The sequence below is a fragment of the Lepidochelys olivacea genome, assembly GCF_965140295.1.
Source record: "Lepidochelys olivacea isolate rLepOli2 genome assembly, chromosome: 1".
Taxonomy (NCBI): Eukaryota; Metazoa; Chordata; order Testudines; family Cheloniidae; genus Lepidochelys; species Lepidochelys olivacea.
The window spans coordinates 295,736,629-295,758,213 of NC_140411.1; the positions used below are offsets into that span (position 1 = coordinate 295,736,629).

The 21,585-nt window shown below is 38.5% G+C and overlaps 1 protein-coding gene across 3 annotated transcripts in view; it reads left to right on the top strand.

Annotated features, from left to right (window-relative positions):
• Window positions 1-21,585, top strand: part of RPAP3 (RNA polymerase II associated protein 3) — a 48,567-nt gene that overhangs the window by 18,914 nt on the left and 8,068 nt on the right. For all 3 annotated transcript variants that reach the window (XM_084649278.1, XM_084649277.1, XM_084649279.1), the window contains exons 4-13: window positions 28-150; window positions 4,055-4,182; window positions 6,372-6,493; window positions 6,935-7,005; window positions 8,365-8,499; window positions 13,413-13,540; window positions 15,116-15,237; window positions 18,249-18,319; window positions 18,448-18,564; window positions 20,448-20,659. In XM_084649278.1, coding sequence (XP_084505404.1) covers window positions 28-150; window positions 4,055-4,182; window positions 6,372-6,493; window positions 6,935-7,005; window positions 8,365-8,499; window positions 13,413-13,540; window positions 15,116-15,237; window positions 18,249-18,319; window positions 18,448-18,564; window positions 20,448-20,659 — 1,229 coding nt within the window. The remainder of the gene's footprint in view (window positions 1-27; window positions 151-4,054; window positions 4,183-6,371; window positions 6,494-6,934; window positions 7,006-8,364; window positions 8,500-13,412; window positions 13,541-15,115; window positions 15,238-18,248; window positions 18,320-18,447; window positions 18,565-20,447; window positions 20,660-21,585) is intronic.

Here is a 21,585-nt window from a genome sequence, read left to right on the forward strand (position 1 = left end):
ACACGTGAATTTATTTTGTGTTTTTAGGACAAAATACTTGAAGAACTGGACAAAGAAGATAGTACCCATGATTCCTTATCTCCAGAATCGGACTCTGAAGAAGATGGAATTCATATAGATGCAGAAAAAGCTCTTGCTGAGAAAGAAAAGGTTATTGCAGCATTAAATGACCCTTAAAAAAAAAAATGATGCAGACATTTGAACATTGGCTGTTGCTTCAAGTCATTGTCCACATGGATTCCACTTCTGGTGAGCATGTGCCCATAACAGATTCTTTTAGACAGCAGTGTCTGTTGGGACTATGCTCATGCCCTACATACACTTGAACTGCACCACCCTCTCCACACTCATACTCCCTTGCCCCCGGAAAGGACATAAAGGGAGCAATGGGCCCAGTTATCCCTCACTTCTTTCTTACTGCTCCTGACAGCAAGAGAGAACTGTTGCAGTGTCCACATACTCCGTGCACTGACCTGTTAGTTGTCAGGATAATTAGCATTGTTTATTAGTGTAGTTAGTTAATAGTTACTTTGTTACACCATTTGGCTTAAAAAAAAATTAGATTAGATTTGGAGTTTACCTGGTACTTAGTTGATATGGCTAAAACTAAATCCCTGGGATTTAAAACTCGTCCTTCTTGAAAGGCAGCTATGTTGTTTAATGATGGACAGTCTTGGTGTTTCTTCTGCCTTGGTGAGGGACAGAATCCTGATAAGTGTTCAGTCTGTTCCTATTCCAAGAGCATGCACAAAGCCACTGAGGCTCATCTGAAGCTCTACTTTTAGAGCACTAATGAGGGCCTCTTCACAGCCCAAGGCTAAAAAGTCCTGCTTCCTCAGTCTATTTGAATGAGCACTCTGCTGAGCTGTGGCTCTACACCAAGCTCCTAGGCACTTTCTTAATCTAAAATTACCGAGTCTGACAGGACAGACAAGAACTCCTCTACCCAGTCATTGTCTGAAAGCGGTTGGAAGCAGTGCCGCTCCAGGATCAAGCACACATATGGTCACCCATCCTGGTGCCCAATAAAGACAGACAAAAGACTTACCATGACTCAAGATATGATGCCCCTCAGGCAAAAGGCAGTTGGTAACCCAGACTGGGTTCCTCTGATGCCTTGGTACAGTTAGTCACCAGGAACTCATGGCACCATCTGAAACCATGGTCTTCATTTCCCTCAGTACTGCCATTGAAACATCTACACTTGAGCCTCGGTGCCCATGACTAAGACTTCATCTCCACAGTGCAGATGTTCCCAGCAGTGACGTTTTAGGTACCCATTTGTCTAATGGTCACCAGGCTACTGGAGTCACCCCTGCTATCTGCGTCACTTAGCAGAGGTGCTTCTGCCTCAGTGCCGACTTCTGATGTGGCTATGGTAGTGATGAACTCACCTGTTAAATTCTGTCACTTGGTTGTGGGGGACCCTAGAACACCTGACGAGATAGCTTCCCCCATTAAAGGAAGCATATTCATTTTCTTCTTGCCCTTCAGAGTATAGCAGGAAGATATTTCCACATACACCTCACTCTTCCTCGTATAAACCTTACTGGTCAGATAGATTCTAGAGAGTGCCATTATAGGCATAGACATCAGGAAACTTGAGGAGAACATTCTTTGTGGCTTCACCCCTATGGCCTCCACTCCTGTGTAATTCCAGGACACCTTGTCCTGCCCTTATCCTCACTCTTCTGCTCTGTAGTTATATCTCTCTCTCCTACAAGACCCCATAGATTTACTCAGCAGGGTCAGTTAGTACAGTCTCACAGTCTGCGACAACAAGACCATGACAATGAAGAATAGCAGCTGGAGAAGGAAGAACACTTATTCTAAACAGCAATTCCTTCTCTTCAGTTCTTCTCCTAGTTAGATAGATGATTTCAGGATCTTCTGAGAGCTTTTAAGGCACACAGCAGATATGTTAGAAATTCTGGTAGAGGTAGTATAGGAAAATCCACACAAACTACTAGGTATCCTGCACTCTTTCATGTCTTCAAGTAGCCTTACCATGCCCATTAATGAAGGCTTGTTAGAACAGCTAAAATCTTGTAGTAGACCCAAGCACCAATGGCACCTAATTCCAAAAAAGCTGACAAGCAATATCAGGTTTCCTTTGAGGGATCATTGAGCCCATTCTGCCTTTTGATGTCCTTGGGTGGGTGGGAACATCACAAAGGTATCTAAGGCACAGATATGGTCCCAATGGATGCGGCTGAAAGGATCTGATCTCACATGCATGGGACACATGCACACCAGAAGCAGAATCTGAGTGGACAACACAATCTCAAAGAACCTCAGCTGGTGTAGGTTAAGTAACCATTCTTTTCTCTCTCCCCTCCAATTTCAGCTAGGATGTATGTCGTCTTCATTTTGCCAAGGCCCACGATTCCTTATATTCTTCTGAGTGAGAAGATTCCCTTCTGATCTTCGCACAGCATTTAAGTCAACTTTCTGCTTGTTAAAGGGGCTAGGTTGTTGAGACTGAACCTCCCTATCTTAGATATAGCACAGCTATAGAAATACTGTTCTGTCTCCCCTTCCTCCACCACCTTGCCAGCATTTCTCATCCTGGACCTAAAGTAGCTAAATCTAGGAGTGAGAGAGTAGTTCAATCTTTGTCCATAGGTTTTATCTTCTGTTGACTTCGAAGAAGGGTGCCAGTTCTGATGGGAATCTTTTTTTTTCTCCATTTGTGTATCTGCTCCTCAGGATTTGAGGTGGGAACACCAACTCACTATATATGACTGCACAGAATTCAGATGGTACTAACTCTTTGTCACTATCAACCTTGGCTGGACTTGAAAGTCTTCATATCCTGTTGTCGATCTCCTGACCTTTCCGTTTCTTTTATGAAGTATAAGTTTTTGATTCACTGTCTCTCAATTCTGAGCTTCCAGCTTACCTGTATGAGTCTGGTGCCTCGTACAGCAACTGATCCCTGGGATCTGTAGCTTGCAGATTTGGTAATCTTGTGAGGCGGCAGCAGGCTGTTAAGAGTAAAAAAGTGTGATGGGTCTGTTGTCTTCCTTCCTAGAGATTGTGTTCCCACAACTGTCCTAGATCCAACCATCTGAAAAAATAAGAACCATTACTTCTGAATTTCTCTTATACACTGTCCTGTATTATCTTAGTCTCTCTCATTTATAAGTTAACCTTATGATCACTGTTTTTATTTGTGGGACACTTTGTTCTCCCATTATAGATTGGGACAGTTCATCTTGACTGATGGACTGGACAAATATTCATCACAAGATTTTACATTGGCTTATTTCCTGTACTACTATTATTTTTGTAGCAAATTTTGTTTTAACATGCTACGTAAATTATTATTGGAGTATTTTTGGCAGAAAACACATGAATGTAGAAAATATACACAACTCTCAGGGTGCGTCTGCATTCAAAGTGGTGTCAATTGTGTCTTAAATGTTGCTTTAAAATCTAACTCAGACTGACTTTTCTGAATGCAAATAGAAAGCTGCTTCCATAACCGTGGAAACAATTCCAAAACAATAAGTTCTTTTTCCCCATCTCTTTTCCAAATTATACTTGGGCAAGCCAATATTCTTGGGCAAGCCTCAGAATAACTTGTAACATAAAAGGAAAATACAAAAGGTACTATGGCATGATATCATAAACCTTCTTGGAAAGCTAAAATACTGTGATATTTGATTGGATTTTCACTGGTAACCTATGAAGATATTTTAATAATTACAGAAATTCAAGCAGCAGTGGTCTGTATTAAATTTAGTCTTAACAAGCTGGATGACCTTGAAATAATAGTTTAGGACAAAATAAACAATTTTTATTACAAGGATAATAAAAATTATTGACTGTAGGAAGGTGAGAAACATTTTATACATGTTTTGTAAGTAACAGACTAATGATAGCAGTGCTTGGAGACTTTAAACTGGAATGTTTAACCCAAAATATAAAATGCTTGTTCTCTTTGCACCACCAAATTAAGAGACTGAAGTGAGTACAAAATGTTACTTCAGCAAAACACTGTACTGTGACAAATTGACAACAAGCTGCTGGTGTTTTTGTTTTTAAACAGGGCAATATGTACTTTCAGCAAGGAAAGTATGATGAAGCAATAAAATGCTACACAAAGGGGATGAATGCTGATCCGTACAATCCTGTCCTCCCCACAAATAGAGCATCTGCTTTCTTTAGAATTAAAAAGTAAGAGTTGTTATCCAATTTTTTTCTTTGGAATACTATTTTGCTTTGAATTGTAGTCATAAATATATTGCTTGTCATGCTAAGATCCACAGGTCTGTTTATGTGCATTTTCAGCCAGCTTGCAGCTTTGGAGGTAGAATTTGATTTGCCAGGATTGAAAGTGTCTTTTTCTGAAGTTATCAGTTTCAATCTGCCTCCACAGCTTCAGACTGGAAGTCCCAACCTCCCTGTTGTAGAGTATTTGAGTGAAGACACTTTTTTGCCCTCTAATATAGCCTCAAATTTTCACAGTGCTTCCAAGGCTTCCCATTTTTGGCAGAGGGAGATTGCTTTTCGCCCTACTGCTGAGGCACTGTGGTGTCTAGAGACCCTGCACACCTATTATATTGGAGTGCATCGTAAAAAAGAAAAGGAAAAAATATTTGTTTCTTAGGGATCATCTATACAAACACTTAGATGGCAGCAAGCTGGGGTGTAACTAGCCTGCCGCACACCAAGTGTCCATGTGGACCCTGCTGCTGCACATTAGCTGTTTCCCAGTATGTTTTAATCTGCCCTGTTTGGGAATAGATTAAAGCGCACATGGTAATTTCTAGTATGTGGCAGCATACACGCTAAATTCCCTAGCACAGTGCTTCTCAAACTATCTGATGTGGCGGACCAGCAATTCTTCTTCCAGTGTGCCAGGGACCAATACCATATTTGCCAGGGACTGGTACCATATTTGTGCCATATTATTATCGTATTCGCATAGGCATGTAGCACATCAGATCAGAAAAACTGCCATTCCAATTAATACAGTGAAGAATGTTAGTGTGGCGTACTCGCGGAGATGTTCCTATTTAAATACATTGAAGACCGACTGAAAGGCTGCGCGTCTGTGCGGATCGTATAAAATGACTATTATTCATTTACGATCCAAGAAAATATTATTTGAACATTTGCAGTAATATTAATTTATATCGGAAACAATATAATGAATATAATAAAAGTTGGCAGACATTTTTTAGGGGGCTTATCCACTCCCACCTGACAACCTGCTGCAGTGTCTTTTTCCTCCACCAGCTCCGCTGATCAGTGCGGATGCTGTCAGATTTCACAGAGCAACACCACCAACAATAATAATTAATCCTCCTCTCCCCAAACCTGCGCTCAACTGTCTTCCAGCATCAAGGGGCTACTTTTTTTTTTTTTTTTTTTGGAGTGGGTGGAGGGGTGAGGAAAGAGAGGGGATGGCAGCCAAGCCCCAGAAATTGCCAGAGATGAATGAGTCTTCTCCTCATTAGTGTGTCCATGGGCTTTGTCTGCTCAGGGCTGGTTGGAGGGGCAGCGTGAATGGATGGCATAACGTGCAGGAAACACACACCTACATTACACACACTGCAGCTCGTGCAGCGCCTCTCCCTCTCCGCGGCAGGGGGCAATGGCAACAGCCGCAGCAGAATCGCTGGCAGCTGGTGCTGCAGCAGCTAGGGTTGAGCCAGCATGAGTCGGGGCTGTGCGTGGGGAGCGGAGCGGAGCCGGTGCGAGCAGAATGCGCTGCCTCGGGTCCCAGGCACCACGGACCGTCAGCCAATGGGTCGCGGTCCGGCACCAGTCCGTGGACCACCACTTTGAGTAGCGCTGCCCTAGCGTACTTCAGTCTGCTCCCATTTCAAAGCAGGCTAGGTTAAAGCTCACTAGGCAACATTTAGTGCACAGCAGCAGTGTCTGCACGGACACTTAGTGCACAACAGTTTAGTCTGGGGTTGATTTACACCCCAGCTTGTTGTGAACTAAGTGTTCATGAAGACAAGCCCTTACTGCTCCTTTTATCAAGTACCTCAACTGAGATCTAAACCTCATTTCTGGGCATGATCCAGGCAGTTTATTGGGAATTCAGTCTGGGCAGCAGGTATTGCTCTAGCCTCCTCCAGATGTCAGGAAAAGTCCCAGTTGTTTGTTGTTTGCCCTTTTACTCCCAAAGGGGATTACCATCAGAATAGTGCTGAAAATACTTTGAGGAAGAGTCAGAGTTCCTGTCAACAACTAATGCCGAATACCGCCCCTCTAGCATCATCTTTATTTAGCGGGTTAATGTCACTGAATCCCCCCAAAATGGACTCTCTAATGTTTTGTCATACTTTGGGTAAATGTTTCTCTTTAATCTAAATTGTATTCAAAATAAATAATTTCCAGTATTGTTATAGGTTTTCTGTTGCCGAATCTGACTGCAATTTAGCACTTGCACTAAATAAGAATTATATAAAGGCTTATTCCAGGAGAGGAGCGGCTCGCTTTGCTTTGCAAAATCTTGAGGGGTCCAAAGAAGGTTAGTCGTTTTGGTTTTTTAAACAATTCTTATTGTACATGCAAACTATTTTATACACTTACTACACTAAAGCTTCTTTTTGTAGATATTTGTTTTGTTTTTATCCCTGTTGATAAAGGACTCTTGATTTCCATTTTCAAGAAGAAATCAAATGGGATGCCAGATTGAGTTTATCTGGCAAGTTGAAAAGGGATAGTAAGTCTAAATAAGAAGAGTAGCTACAAGTAGTATATGAAATAATAGGATTTTTAATGGCTTAGAATAGTAAACTGTGTGACATCTTAAGCCAGCTAGCTAGGTTTTTTTGTAGTACCACAAAATGACTTGATAGAAGCTGTTAGTTCACATTTTGGTAATACTTAAATATGCTAGTTTCTAATTTCTCACCTGTAATGTTGTTATATAAAAATATGTAATTTTGATGTCCTGTCTACTGTTTAGATTATGAAAAGGTTTTAGAACTGGATCCAGATAACTTTGAAGCAAAAAATGAACTCCAGAAAATCGATCAGGTAAGAGAGATGAATCGTTGCTAAAAGTCTAATAAACACCTTTTTTATATTTAACTTGATTCGTGATGTCAAAAAAACCCTTTGTTAATTTTATATTTATGGTTTTAGTACATGGCATATTTCCCCCCAGGATTTTAAGGAAGTTTTTAGTCTACTTCTTGCAAATTTATGAGCATTGATCAATGAAATGGTAGCTCATTGACCTACAGTGGACTAACGCATATAAATCTTGATGGAAAAAATAGAGGATACCAATATTCTGACTATGTCATGTTTCTAACCTGTTTTTGATATCTTTCTTTTTGTGTTTTTTGTTGGTTTGGTTTTTTTTTAAATATTTCTGATCAGTCCAGCACAAGTCACATAGTAGCACTGTATATAAGTGGATGAACTTTACATGTTCTGTTAGCTACAAAGTAATTCTGGCTGAACGTATGCTTGAGTGCACTCTACTTATGCCTCAGACTAATTTTTGTAGTTTGGAAGCGTGGTGAGTGGGTGTAATCATGGCAGGAGATCAAAAATCTGTGGATTAAAGTCTATGGTAGGTCCACCACGCAAGCAGTGTACTGAGAGAATGTACATTATAATGAGTTGTGATAAATACAAGTTTCTCGGAGTCCAAAAATATACACCTGTTATTTTGGAAGCATTTGGAAAAGTTACTTTTAAAACCAATCTTCACCCTTTAAACATTGTAATGAACTTGAAAATGATTTGCCAGATGGAGCTGATGTTGTACAGACTGTGCTGGGAATAAGCTACAACTGTGCTTCAGAAACTGGAACATCAGAATAGGAATTTTACTGCCCTCTGCTAAATATTTTAACAAAAATCAAAGTTGTGCTTCACAGAGATGCTGTGATGGAAGCATGTGGTAGGTAGACACTTCAACACAATGAAGAGCTCTAGTCCCTTTTAAAGAGCTAGTCCCTTTTAAATGTTTTTATTTCTAACAGTGAGAAATTGTATGCAACCAAGTTATAACAAAGTAGCTTCCTTAAAAATAAATAAAATGCTTTCCAAGATAGTTTTGATTAGACTACAAATTGTGATGTATCCCAGTTGAAGAAGATTTTGTGTGTGTCTGTAGACTTGTCTACATGGTGCCTTAGTCCACACCAGAAGGGACGTAAATTCTAATGCGTGCCAGCATGTTGCACACTAAATGGCCTGTGTGCATCCTGCTGGCATACACTAAAAGATACCTAGTCAACTTAGTGAGTGACATGTTAGTGCACATTAGAATTTACACTCCTGACTGGTGTGGACAAAGCCACCATGTAGACAAGGTGTGTGTGAGAGAGAGAGAGCGCGAGAAAATGAATTGAATAATATTGCTGATGCTATATATCCCAGGCTCTAACATCAAAAGAAAATTCACAACAAAATGAAGCTGAAGAAGTCAGAAAGAAGCTTGAATTAACAGAAGAAGAAAAAAAGCAAATAGAAGAGCTGCAGCTCAAGCAGAAGGCTATTGCGGAGAAAGATTTGGTAAATCACATAACCTTTACACATGAGGGGAAAATGAACAAAACATTTACTCAAGATATGTAACAGTATACTATAATTTTACTGTGCAAGTATGAACAACAAAAGTACATAGTATCTTTTTTTATCTTTGTACTTCATTCCTTTGTTCATCTGTACAAAGTGTGTATTTTTTAAGGGTGTGAGGTGGGATTTTATCTGGCTAGTGCCCATTGTTTATTATGGTTGAGTGGCTTTTGTATTAAAGTAGCACCAGAAGACCCCAAATGGGATAGATGTCATTAAGCTTTATGTGAGGCAATATACTAATACATAGGAAAAGTGTATTCCTGCTCCAAAAACCTTACAATCTAAGAACCTGATTCTGCGATGTATTACACATAGGTTGACCCCAGTGTGCCCAAGTGGAGTCCCCGTTGCAAATTTGGGGCCTAAGATGAAATGAGGCAAAGTGGTTACAACAAACAGGGAATGCGGGAGGTTGTGGGTAACCCTGACAGGAACATGTGGTGCCCAGTTAGTTGATTGTGATAAACAAAGAAATAAAATAGATTCAAATAAACTGTAGGGGCCACTACCTACCTATTTATTATAAGTTTGCATTTTCTTATTGACAAGACACACTAACTGGGTCTTGATGTGGGATTTGGAGGACAGAGTAGTAGTTTTCTGGACTAGTTTGGGGAAGGTCCTCCACGCTTGAAGGGGTGATTTGGAAGAAGGTGTTGGGGGAGTTAATAATTAGGTTATTAAGGATGGGATCATTGAAGGGGCAGTGCGTTATGCAATAATGTACAAGAGCAGATAAATAAAAAGGGATGGAAATCTGAGGATTGTGAGGACAAGAAACTTTAATCTGATGATGCTTGAAGAAGGAGTTAGTGGAGACAGGGCTGGATTAGGGCATATTCACTCTGGACATGACCCTAGGGACATGGCTCCTGGAGTCCCACAATAATGTCTGAATTGTAGCCTTGACTTAAAAAAAAAACAAACCCTGCTTCTAGCCCTCAAGGTTATTAAGAAAGCCTTGTGAATGTAAACATTGTGGTGTTGATGGAGTGATGTCTGCCTGAGTTTGCCTGCAGTCTGAAATGATAGTTCCAAGAGCTGTGAATTTACCCATTCATCTTACAGGGTGGTTAATACTGAAACCTGCTGCTTTGAGGGGCCTTACCTTCACCACCTCATCAGGGGACTCTGTGAATTGCTGAGGGATTTGTAGGCATGGTTCCATCATGTGCTAGACTGGTGTTGGAAGGGGGCTGACTCCTCATTCATTCAGGGCAGAGCCATTCTGCCTGAATACGGGGACGAGGGTCATCAAAGGTAGTAGTGGCAGGCCCATCCCACCACAAGCAGGAGTTTTGGGTGGCATGAGGGCATAACTACAGCATGAGGGTGGGGATGAGCAGGGGGTTCTCCATGTGGATGGGCCCTGGATTGCCTGAGAGGAGATAGTCAAAGAGGGAAGGGAGACATAATTGGAATGGACCAGGAGGAAGATTTTAGAGCATCATTTCAAATGGAGTGGCCGCATTGGATGCTGGGAAGCTCAGCAAGAAGAAGATGGCAGTAGGGAAGATAGGTGGCAAGGTTCCAAGAAGAGGGTTGTAGTAGTGTGGAGAACAAGAAAAAGCCAGATCTTGGAAATAGTATGGGAGGAAGAAAATTTGGACATGACCAGGCTTTGTGAGGGCTAGAGAGAGGGCAGAGTTGAAGATGGCGCCAAGGTTCTGGGCCTACATAACTCTCAGGATCATGGTGATGTCAACAGTGACAGAGTGAAGAGGGTTTAGAGGGAAGATAAGTTTCATTTTGCTCAAGTTGAGTTTAAGTTGATAGTAGACTTCCATGAAGAGATGTCAAAGAAAGGGACTGAGTGGCAAGGGTGGATGGAGACAGAAGTGTAGATGTACACTTGTTACTAATTGACATAAATAGCATAGGTGAAATCATATGAGCGCTTAAAATATCCAGACAGAGAATGCAGAGGAAGAAGAGAAATGGTCAAAGAGTGGATCTTTGTAGCAGGAGGAATGAGGTGTTTCCACCAAAGGAGATGCTAAAGGAAGGCAAGGAATAACACTTTCATGAAGCAGGATATGATCAGCTGTTAAAAAAGCAGCCAACTGATCAAGGAGGATGGAGATGGAGTAGAGGTCCTTCAACTACTGTTATGAGTTCTTTAGAAACTTTGATAATTGTATGGAGGTAGATTGGAGAGAGAACTAGGATGGAGTTGAAAGAGAGGAACTTAAAGCAACGAGTTTAGAAGCTGAGGGCTAATGGTAAATGGAAAGATAGGTTAGGGTCAAGAGTGAGTGTTTTAGGATGAGGGAGACCATAGCAGGCTTATGCTTGTGAGGGGAAGGAACTTGAGGAAAGAGAGAGATTGAGGAGAATGGTAGAGGAGGAAGTCAGAGTGGGGATCAGGCGATAAAAGATGGGGTCACTGGTGCAGATGGAAGAGTTGGAGAAAAACAGCGTGTGTGAACCTTTGAAGTTTTGATCTTGAAATTGAGGAACTGAAGTAAGCTGTAAGAGAGCTGGGTTCAGTCCCTGGCTCTGCCACAGAATGCCTTTGGACAAGTCACTTAATTTTACTGTGACTCCGTTCCCTATCTGTAAAATGGAGTTAATACTTCCGTAACTTATAGGGGAATTGTGAGGATGAATCAATAAATACAAGGGAAACACATGGATATTCAGGCAATTTGGGGAGTGATTAAGGGTGAGGTGAAACATTAAAGTACATAGACTAGGAGGCAGCTGCAGATTTGGCCCTGGAATAGAACTTGGCTTTTTTTTGTTTGCTGGGTTGTAAAGTACTAAAGATGTGCCTCCTTGCTGCCATTTTCAGGGTCTCCAAGAAGGAAAATGGAGAATATCTTCTTTGGAGCCATCTAGAAAAAATCTCCACAATGACTCCCTTATCCACTGTACTATCCTCTCCTTCCAGCAAGAAGGCAGAATTGGATAAAAACAAAGGCAGTAATTGCCTGTCTTCTATCTCTTGCAGCAAATGCTGCCTTTCTTGTGTTGCTGGAGTCGTACGCAGAAATGAGGCTCTTAACTTTCTTTTCTTCTAGGTTTTTCTTCTAGTTTTATTGTGGGGTGAGAGGGTGGAAGGAGGATTGTCTCCGAATAAAATAATTAGGAGCCTTTTTTAAAATGGCCTCTTTTTCATCATTTTTCAAGGCAACAGTGGTGCCAGGTATATTTTTTTCAGAATAGCCATAATAACTAGAGATACAGACTTCTATAGTCAGGGGGAGGAATTGTGCATTGACAAAGCATTTTGTGATCTGAAGATGATGAGTTAGAGGGCCTACATAGAGAAAGAGGATCTCTTGGCTTTTCTTACAGCTAAGTCATAGACCAGGGTGGGAAACCTGAGCCTGAGAAGGAGCCAGAATTTACCAGTGTGCGTTGCCAAAGGGCCACAGTAACATATCCACAGCCCCCCGTCAGCTCCCCCTACTACCTCCAGTGTCTCCCACCCGCCAGCAGCACAGCCGATCAGCACCTAACCCTCCATCCCTGCGCCTCCCACCTGCCACGATCAGCTATTTTGTGGTGTGCAGGAGGCTCGGGGTGGGGGCGGTGGAGGAAGAGGAGCAAGGGTGCAGCAGACTCAGGGGAAGGGGCGGGAGCCTTGGGGGAAGGAGTGGAGTGTGGCTGGGGCAGAGCTAGGGTTTGAGCAGTGAGCACCCTGTAGCACATTGGAAAGTTAGCACCTGTAGCTCCAGCCCCAGAGTTGGCACCCATGCAAGGAGCCTCATATTAACCTCTGAAGAAGCTGCATATGGCTCCGGAGCCACAGGTTGGCCACCCCGTCATAGACTATTTTTAAGGATTCCTTACTCTGAAATCTGTGTGCTTTTGTTTTTCCTCTGTGCTTATAAGTTTTCTTCCTTCTCACTTATTCTGGAACAGGTGGTACTATAGGTTATAGTTGGGTCATATGGAGTCATATAATCTTGAAGTAACTCCGTAAGCTTTTCTATAGCTGATGTCCTATAACTATCTGGAAAAAAAAAAAGCATCATAGATGTAGATTTCTACCATAATGCATTAGAATGTTTTGCCACATGCATTATTTGTGATTCTAGATTTTATTTTATTCCTAAATTATTATCTTCTAGTCTTCTTCCAAAGAGCAGGGATCTGATGAATAAACTGCACACTGCTACCCTTATCTGAGCAATGATTGAGTCCTTTTTTTAATAGGGCTGAGTCAGTGGAATCTCCCATCAGACATTTAAAAAAGAAAAAGTTTATACTCTTTTTAAATAACTTTCTATATGAAACATAATGAAAAACATTTTTTTTTAAATTCTGCAAGTTATAATACTTATTTTTCATCAGTATTTTTGTTGTCACATTTTCTAAATAAAGCTGCATCAATTTATTTTTCATATAGAGTTAGTGATAAATTTTATCAACAATTGACATTTGGTCTTTTTATCACATTCTCATATATACACACACACACATATATATATATACACACGTATAAACAATAGAAAAATAAATATATTTTTCTATTGTTTATATATATGTGTGAGTGTGTGTGTGTATTCTGTTAAATATAATCATCTCACACAATGGCGCTGGTCTGTTGTGAGAAATTAATTTTGTGAAGAATATTTGAGTAGTGGTAAGGTTAAAAAGTTAATCCATGTTTGACAGTTTTTCCAGTGTGTTATTTCTAAATATGAAAACTAAGTAGACATCTGGCTACAAAATGTCTCCCATTTAATGTAGTAAAGTACTTCTCAAACCTAGCAAACTTTAAAGCGCATCACTTATTAATGTGACTCACCTTGTTAGTATTTTTAAATGCTCACCGGTGTATAGTGTTTGTCAGAACTTCCTTAATATTATACAATTTTTCCATTCAAATATATCAGGGAAATGGATATTTCAAAGAGGGAAAATATGAAGCAGCAATTGAATGTTATACACGTGGTATAGCAGCAGATGGCACCAATGCACTTCTGCCAGCTAACAGAGCTATGGCCTATCTAAAGATTCAAAAGTAAGTGGAGTTAAGTGTATACTTCTCTATTCTTTGTAAATTGGGAACAAAAAATGATACATCCGTTTCATTTAAATTCAAACCATTACTGCCATTCATTCTATCTTCTTCTTAGAATTCAGTGTAAAATATATTCAAACAAATGTTCAGTTCTTTTCAATGTCTCCGTTAATATATGCATATGTCGTCTTGTGATTAATTTTTAATGAAAACATTTTGAAAGAGAGAAAAATGGGGTTTGGTTGAAACCACAATGAAACTTGAATCATTGTCTCACAATTTGACCAGTCCTATTTTTCTTACTTTTAAAGTTCTGTGCAACTGTACTCACCTCTTCAAAGGACCTGGATCAATACTGTTTATGTATGACAAAAAGATAAAAAGGTTTCAGAGTAACAGCCGTGTTAGTCTGTATTCGCAAAAAGAAAAAGAGTACTTGTGGCACCTTAGAGACTAACCAATTTATTTAAGCATAAGCTTTCGTGAGCTACAGCTCACTTCATCGGATGCATACTGTGGAAACTGCAGAAGACATTATATACACAGAGACCATGAAACAATACCTCCTTCCACCCCACTCTCCTGCTGGTAATAGCTTATCTAAAGTGATCACTCTCCTCACAATGTGTATGATAATCAAGGTGGGCCATTTCCAGCACAAATCCAGGTTTTCTCACCCTCACTCTCCTGCTGGTAATAGTGATGAATAGTGGTGAAAGTTGCTAGATGTCTCATATAGGATGTAAGGGAGCTAATTTTGCTAAAGAAATTGATTCAAATTTCAAACTTCTGAAGGAATGGTTATAAGCAGTCTATAAAACAAATATTTTTAATTATACAAACTCTTTTCAGTTATGGATGTAGGAAGGTAGTTGGGTTTTTGTTTTTGCTGTTTGAGTAAACCAAAAAATCCCAGTAACAATAGATGCACATGCTTGTCTCTGGAATTTAATTTTACAATCAAATGAGACAAATGTTTCTACCATTTGTAAAGGCTTTTTCCATGTAGTATGTGTTCTGTGTGGCTGTCACAAAATTCAGGTATACAACCAATATATTAAAGTATATAATATAGAAAATTTTAATAAATCTGCTAGATTACACTTATTTGGAAAAATATTGCTTTCTAAAAACTCTGTAGTTTGTTGTGTGTTTATTAAAAAAAAAAAGTCTAGAAATAAATACTGTAGACAGAAGCTGGGAATTTAGATCTGTGATATCACTGGATGTAAGAAAAACTAAGCCTAAAATTTTCAAACCTAGGTGCCTAAAGTTTAAACCCTTAGATTGAAAGTCAGGCCTCTTTTATTGAGTGATTAAGTATCAAAGGTGTACTGAGCTCCTGAGCCTCCCATTGACTTAATGGGAGCTGGGGATGCTCAACACTTCTGAAAACTACGCCACTTCTATTTGTGACTAGATATGGATTTAAGGATTTAATTTTAGGCATCCGGATATTAAACCTTTGGTCCAAATGTTTATACCTTGGAGAAACTATTTTTATTTTTAATATTGAAACTGTGTTTTCATTACATGATTAGTATAATAATCTTTTAAAATTTATTTTCTGCTGAGATATGAAGAGGCAGAAACAGACTGCACACAAGCTGTACTACTAGATGTTTCCTATTCTAAAGCTTTTGCCAGAAGAGGGACTGCCAGATCAGCACTAGGAAAGCTAAAAGAAGCTATGCAAGGTGAGACTTTGAATGCAAGTAAATGTTTGTGATGGGTTAGGTACCATATGTAGATTTATTTAGTCCTGATTCTTTAAACACCCAATAAACAATTAAACCAATTTATTGGCATTTCCAGTATATTGGGGCACGACTTCTAGGAAGACCAATTTTTTGGTACCATGAATGTCAAATCTCTAATTTTTTGTGTTGGTAGGCCAAATTGAAGATTTATTTCACCTACCACCCCTTATTCATTTGAACAGATAATTTTATCTCGCTAAAGATTGCAATGGAATGTATTATTTAAAGAGTGTTGTAGAAGGGTTCTAGGTTTGGATTTATATGAAACATAATGAAAAACATTTTTTTTTATATTCTGCAAGTTATAATACTTATTTTTCATCAGTATTTTTGTCGTCACATTTTCTAAATGAAGCTGCATCAATTTATTTTTCATATAGAGTTAGTGATAAATTTTATCAACAATTGACATTTGGTCTTTTTATCACATTCTCATATACACACACACACACATATATACACACACGTAAACAATACGTGCAAGGAACTAGGACTCAACAGCATGGGACATGAATATTGGAAGAGTGGGAGAGATGAAGACTGATACAGTAATGGTCATTAAACCAACCTAATTTTTAAGCTTCAGCATGTATTTTTAGTATTATCTCTAACCAGAAACTACATTAAGATGGAGTCTAGTTTGAGAATAGTAATTTAGGGGAAAATATGTCACAGGAAAAGTGTAACTGTTACAGAAAGAAACATGATAAAACTAGGAAATTCAGATTAAGATTAAATTTAAAAGAAATCCAGACATGTTAAAGGTATGGAAATGCAGAGTTAAGGCACCTAAACAACCTTAATCCTCTGTACTGACACCGTGCAATAACCACATAGTTATAATTAAAGCATTTTAGTGTTTATAGTTCCATTTTAGGTAAAAATTAATTTTTTTAAAGACATGTTTTTTTTTTCTCAGCCCTGCTGCCTTGTGGTATCGCTACAGGAGAGAGTTATGGCTGTTTGGGTGCCCTAATTATGTATTTGTAGTTCCTATTTAAATGTAACTTGCCAATCAATCTTAAATATGGAACTGTGACTGGTGCTTTCATAATAAGTCTTATTTTAACATAAAATGTGTTTTTCCCACCTAGTTATAAAACATTTCTTATATTATATATTATTAGCTACTAGGAAATAGTCTAGCTTTATATTTTTCCAAGTTAAATGGAGTTAATTTTTATATTTTATTTTAGGGCTGTTGATCGATCACAGTTAACTCACGTGATAAACTCAAAAAAGTTAATCACGATTAATTACACTGTTAAACAATAGGATGCCAGCTGAAATGTATTAAATATTTTTGGATGTTTTTCTACATTTTCAAATTTATTCATTTCTATTACAACATAGAATATGAAATGTGCAGTGCTTACTTTATATTATTTTTTATCACAAATATTTGCTCTGTAAAAATGATAAACAAAAGAAAGTGTTTTTCAGTTCACCTCGTATAAATACTGTAGTGCAATCTCTTTATCGTGAAAGTGTAACTTACAAATATAGATTTATTTTTTTTGTTACATAATTGCACTCAAAAACAAAACAGTATAAAACTTTAGAGCCTACAAGTCCACTCAGTCCTCCTCCTTGTTCATCCAGTCGCTAAGAGAAGCAAGTTTGTTTACATTTACGGGAGATAATGCTGCCTGCTTCTTATTTACAATATTATCTGAAGTGACAACAGGCATTCGCATGGCACTTTTGTAGCTGGCATTGCAAGGTATTTATGTGCCAGATATTCTAAACATTTGTATGCCCCTCCATGCTTCAGCTACCATTCCAGAAGACATGCTTCCATGCTGATAAGGCTCGTTAAAAAAATCTGTTATTTAAATTTGTGACACAATTCTTCCCCAAGGAGTTCTGTGTCTCCTGTTCTGTTTTACCTGCATTCTGCCATATATTTCATGTTATAGCAGTCTTGGATGGTGACTCACCACATGTTGTTTCAAGAACATTTTAACAGTAGTTTTGACAAAACACAAAGAAGGTACCGATGTGAGATTTCTAAAATTAGCTACAGCACTCCACCCAAGGTTTAAGATTCTGAAGTGCCATCTGCAATCTGAGGCGGATGAAGTGTGGAGCATGGCTTCAGAAGTCTTAAAAGAGCGACGCTCAGATGCGGAAACTACAGAACCTGAACCACCAAAAAAGAAAATTAGTCTTCTGCTGGTGGCATCTGACTCAGATGATGAGAATGAGCATGCGTTCTGCTCTGCTTTGGTTCGTTATCAAGCTGAACCCATCATCAGCATGGACACATGCTCTCTGGAATGGTGGTTGAAGCATGAAGGGACATATGAATCTTTAACACATCCGGCACGTAAATATCTTGCAACGCAGGCTACAACAGTGCCAGGCGAATGCCTATTCTCACTTTCAGGTGACATTGTAAGCAAGAAGCGAGCCGCATCGTCTCCAGCCAATCGCTCAGAAAAACACATTTGCAGAAGTAGGACTCAGTGGACTTGTATGCTCTAAAGTTTTACATTGTTTTATTTTTGAATGCAGTTATTTTTTTGTACATAATTCTACCTTTGTAAGTTCAACTTGCGTGATAAAGAGATTGCACTACAGTACTTGTATTAGGTGAATTAAAAAATACTATTTTGGTTTTTACATTGCAAATGTTTATAATGAAAATAAAGTGAGCGAGGTACACTTTGTATCATATTGTAATTGAAATCAATGTATTTGAAAATATAGAAAACATCCAAAAATATTAAATAAATAGTAGTCTATTATTGTTTAACAGTGCGATTAATCAAGATTAATTTTTTTTAATCGCCTGACAGCCCTAATTTACTTGTAAACTAATTATTTTGGAGGCAGTTACCTTTGGAAAAAACAGATAGTTTAATTAAAAAAAAGAAAGAAAAAGACCAGAAATGCTTCAACTTGAAACTTATACCTTTTTTTTCTCATATTTTTTATTCACTTAGATTTTGAAACAGTTTTGAAGTTGGAACCTGGCAATAAACAAGCAATAAATGAACTAACCAAAATACAGAATGTATGTATGTTTGTGACTATATGTTGCAGTTTATTAACAGAATATTTCTGTGCTTAGATTAGATGTATAAATGTAATGAATTTCATAACTAACCTTTAATTTTAATTATCTGAACAATTATCTTTAAGGAATTAGTTGAGAAAGGGCTGTGGACTTACCAGGAATGTCCTGAACCATCCGCAGAAGAAACAGAAATACGAAACCTGGTGCAGCCCATTGATAAACCCTTACATCTTAGATCAACTGTAAGTGGGGAAGAAGGGGGAAACATTTTGAAAATATAGAGGGGCGTGCAGTTAAACATTTAATTCCTTTCTTACCTGTTGTGTTGTAAATGTAAACTGATATTTGGCATGCACACTTTTAGTGTAAAAATGCCTTATTTAAATATATATTAAGATAATAAATGCAGTTTGCAGATACAGATTTCTGCATACATTAGACTTACACTATTCATAATTTTAATTTTTTTCTGTTCCTTATAACTATAAGGTAAATTCCCTGGGACACAGAGTATTTACTGTGTTTTGTACAGTGCAAAGCACACTAATGTTTGACAAATACATTTTTTCTTAATTTAATTAACTTCCAAACAGTTTTGTTTCTTGATTCCTTTCATTGTAGTATTAAACCAAAATTGGTAACAGACTAAAGTTAGGTAGAAAATAATGTCTTTTACTTTAAATTTTAAAAATAAGTATTGGATTTATTTCATCCAATTAATAGATATTGTATAATACAAATGTAATAGAATATATCCTCTATAATGTTAAATTACACTTGGTTATATCAGCTGTAGCATTCTTGACATGCTAATTTTCAGCTTAAAAGCTGCACTAACTGGAGGTACTAAATATAGATTCATTTGTCCTTCATGGTTCTATTAAGGTTAGGCATTTACTGACACTTACAAATTTACTGTCCTACTCTGCTCCCTTTTCATTGATCTTGCAGTACAAAGAGAACAGAAACCACTTGTATCTCCCCAGTGGAGACCCTATGCCTCTCCTGACACAAGACAGGATGGGTTGTGTCCATAATTGATTGCACTCTGCCTACCCCAAGATAGAGGACTGTTCTTTGGAGATTGTTGCTAGTTAGCATAGCTGTTAGAGCAACTCACACTGTTCTAACCTAAGGTGGGGCTGGGCCAGAGCTGGGGACTGGTAAGTCATAACTGGTTCCCTGAAGGCCTCTTCACTGTGTTAAGTAGATCTCAGTCATGACAGAGAATCTGCCCCAGAATCTTTTGCATTCTTCTGTTCTTCCCTTTAACAGATTAATTAGCTGTTTGAACTTCAGAGTCCCATTACTAATAATTGTATATAGCCTTGCAAATATGCATAACACACTCTTCTCCCAAAAGATTACATTCAGTGGATGGAATTCACCCTTCATTTGGGTGGTTGGTAAAAGACCCTGAGATCCTGTGGAGGGCCTGTAATATGATGTCTGCAATTGTTGGAGATCAGGCAGGGATCAAAGTAATTATTAGCAAAACTGGAACAAATGAAACAAATTATTTCAGTAACAATGGGTAGGCACACTATGGAATTCACTGCTTCAGGATGTCATTTAGTGAATAGTATGGCTGGATTTTAAATTCTGTGACCACAGACCTATTTGTAGTTATTTATGCAAAATAAAGCTAGTCAAATCTCATTGCATGTCTTTCTTTGGATACAAAATTTGGTTGACCAGTGACTGGCCAAATATCATAGATCCTAAATTGAAAGATTAAAGAGCCTCTCAGAAGAGGTATGTTTTTTGTGTGGGGGAGAGGAGGGTTGTTTGTTTTTGTTTGTTTTTTACTTGTCTGGGAAAACAAAATATAGAAATGGAATGACTTTGAGGTGAGAATGCCCCATAATACATACGAATAAAGTAAAATGGTAGCAGGGAAAAGAGGCAAATGAAAGAGAATATTTTTAATTTTATGATGAATTTTGAAGTCACAAATTTATAATAAATATGTAAACCGTCTGTATATTTTTATTGTAAAGTATCTGCACTGGACACCAGCACACACTAACATAGTGGCTCTGGGGTTCTAGTCCATTGTAAACAATAGTCTTTACAAAGAATAAAGTAGAGTATCCCACTAACCTTAGTGGTTTGTTCTATTTAGAAGCCTTTGAGAAGAATATTCATTGAAGAAGTTGGTGATGAGATGCAGAATGTTGATGTGCCTAATACTACTACTCTAGTTAGTAATTGGATTAATTCTACAAGCGTAGAAACAACTAAGAATCTAAATCAAGATGACCTCTTAACTACATCTGATACTCCTAGAGCAAAACAGTTGAAAATAGAAGAAATCAGTGATATACCAGCCTTCCAGTGAGTATAATAAACTCTTTGGTGTTCTCAGATTTGATAGGCAAACGTGACTGGGTATATAATCCTTCTCAGATTATTACGTGCTTTGAATATTGCACCAAAAAATCTTGCTTAAATGTAGTTGTAATTGAAATTTGAAAACTTAACTACTGTATTGTTTTTATTAAATAGTGTTTTAGCTATATACACCTTGTTTGAAGATTTACTTTGGAAACACAGGTTCACAGAATGTGTGTGTGTGTGTGTGAAGGAGAGAAACTTCTGAAACAAATATGAGCCTTTTAGAAACAGGTGGACAAGTTGTTAACTTAGATTGTTTTGCTCAGGTATTCCAAATATCTGAGGGAAGTTATGTAATTTTGATGTATAAAATATGCTACATTTCCTATGCATTACATCTTACCTCAATTATAGAAAGTCAGTTGGGAATTTTAGTGCAAGATTCTCAGGTTCTTAGGAGTGCTAGAGGTCTGCTCTGGACACCTGGGGACGGGAAGCAACAAAGATGGTATTAAAGGATTTTGCCACCGCTTCTCCAGTTGTGGAGGCAGCCAGGAGCCTCATGTCTGCTCCAAGTTCTGTTGACTGGTAAGAGCTCCCAAGGAGCCTGTGGCAGGGTCAGAATCCACCTTACCCCCCTTTTGGCCCACCACGGCACTATTCACCATGTCTCAGTTTTCTCCCAAGGAGTAGTCTCCATCAGCCCCACCCAGCAAGGTACTGGTAACAAATTTAAACAGTAATCCCAAGTGCAACATAAACAGAAAGGTACTGGGGGAGCCGTTTGGATCCACAAAAACAACAAGGAGTCCGGTGGCACCTTAAAGCCTAACATAAAAACCCCACTTCTTCAGATGCATGGAGTGAAAATTACAGATGCAGACATAAATATACTGACACATGAAGAGAAGGAAGTTACCTCACAA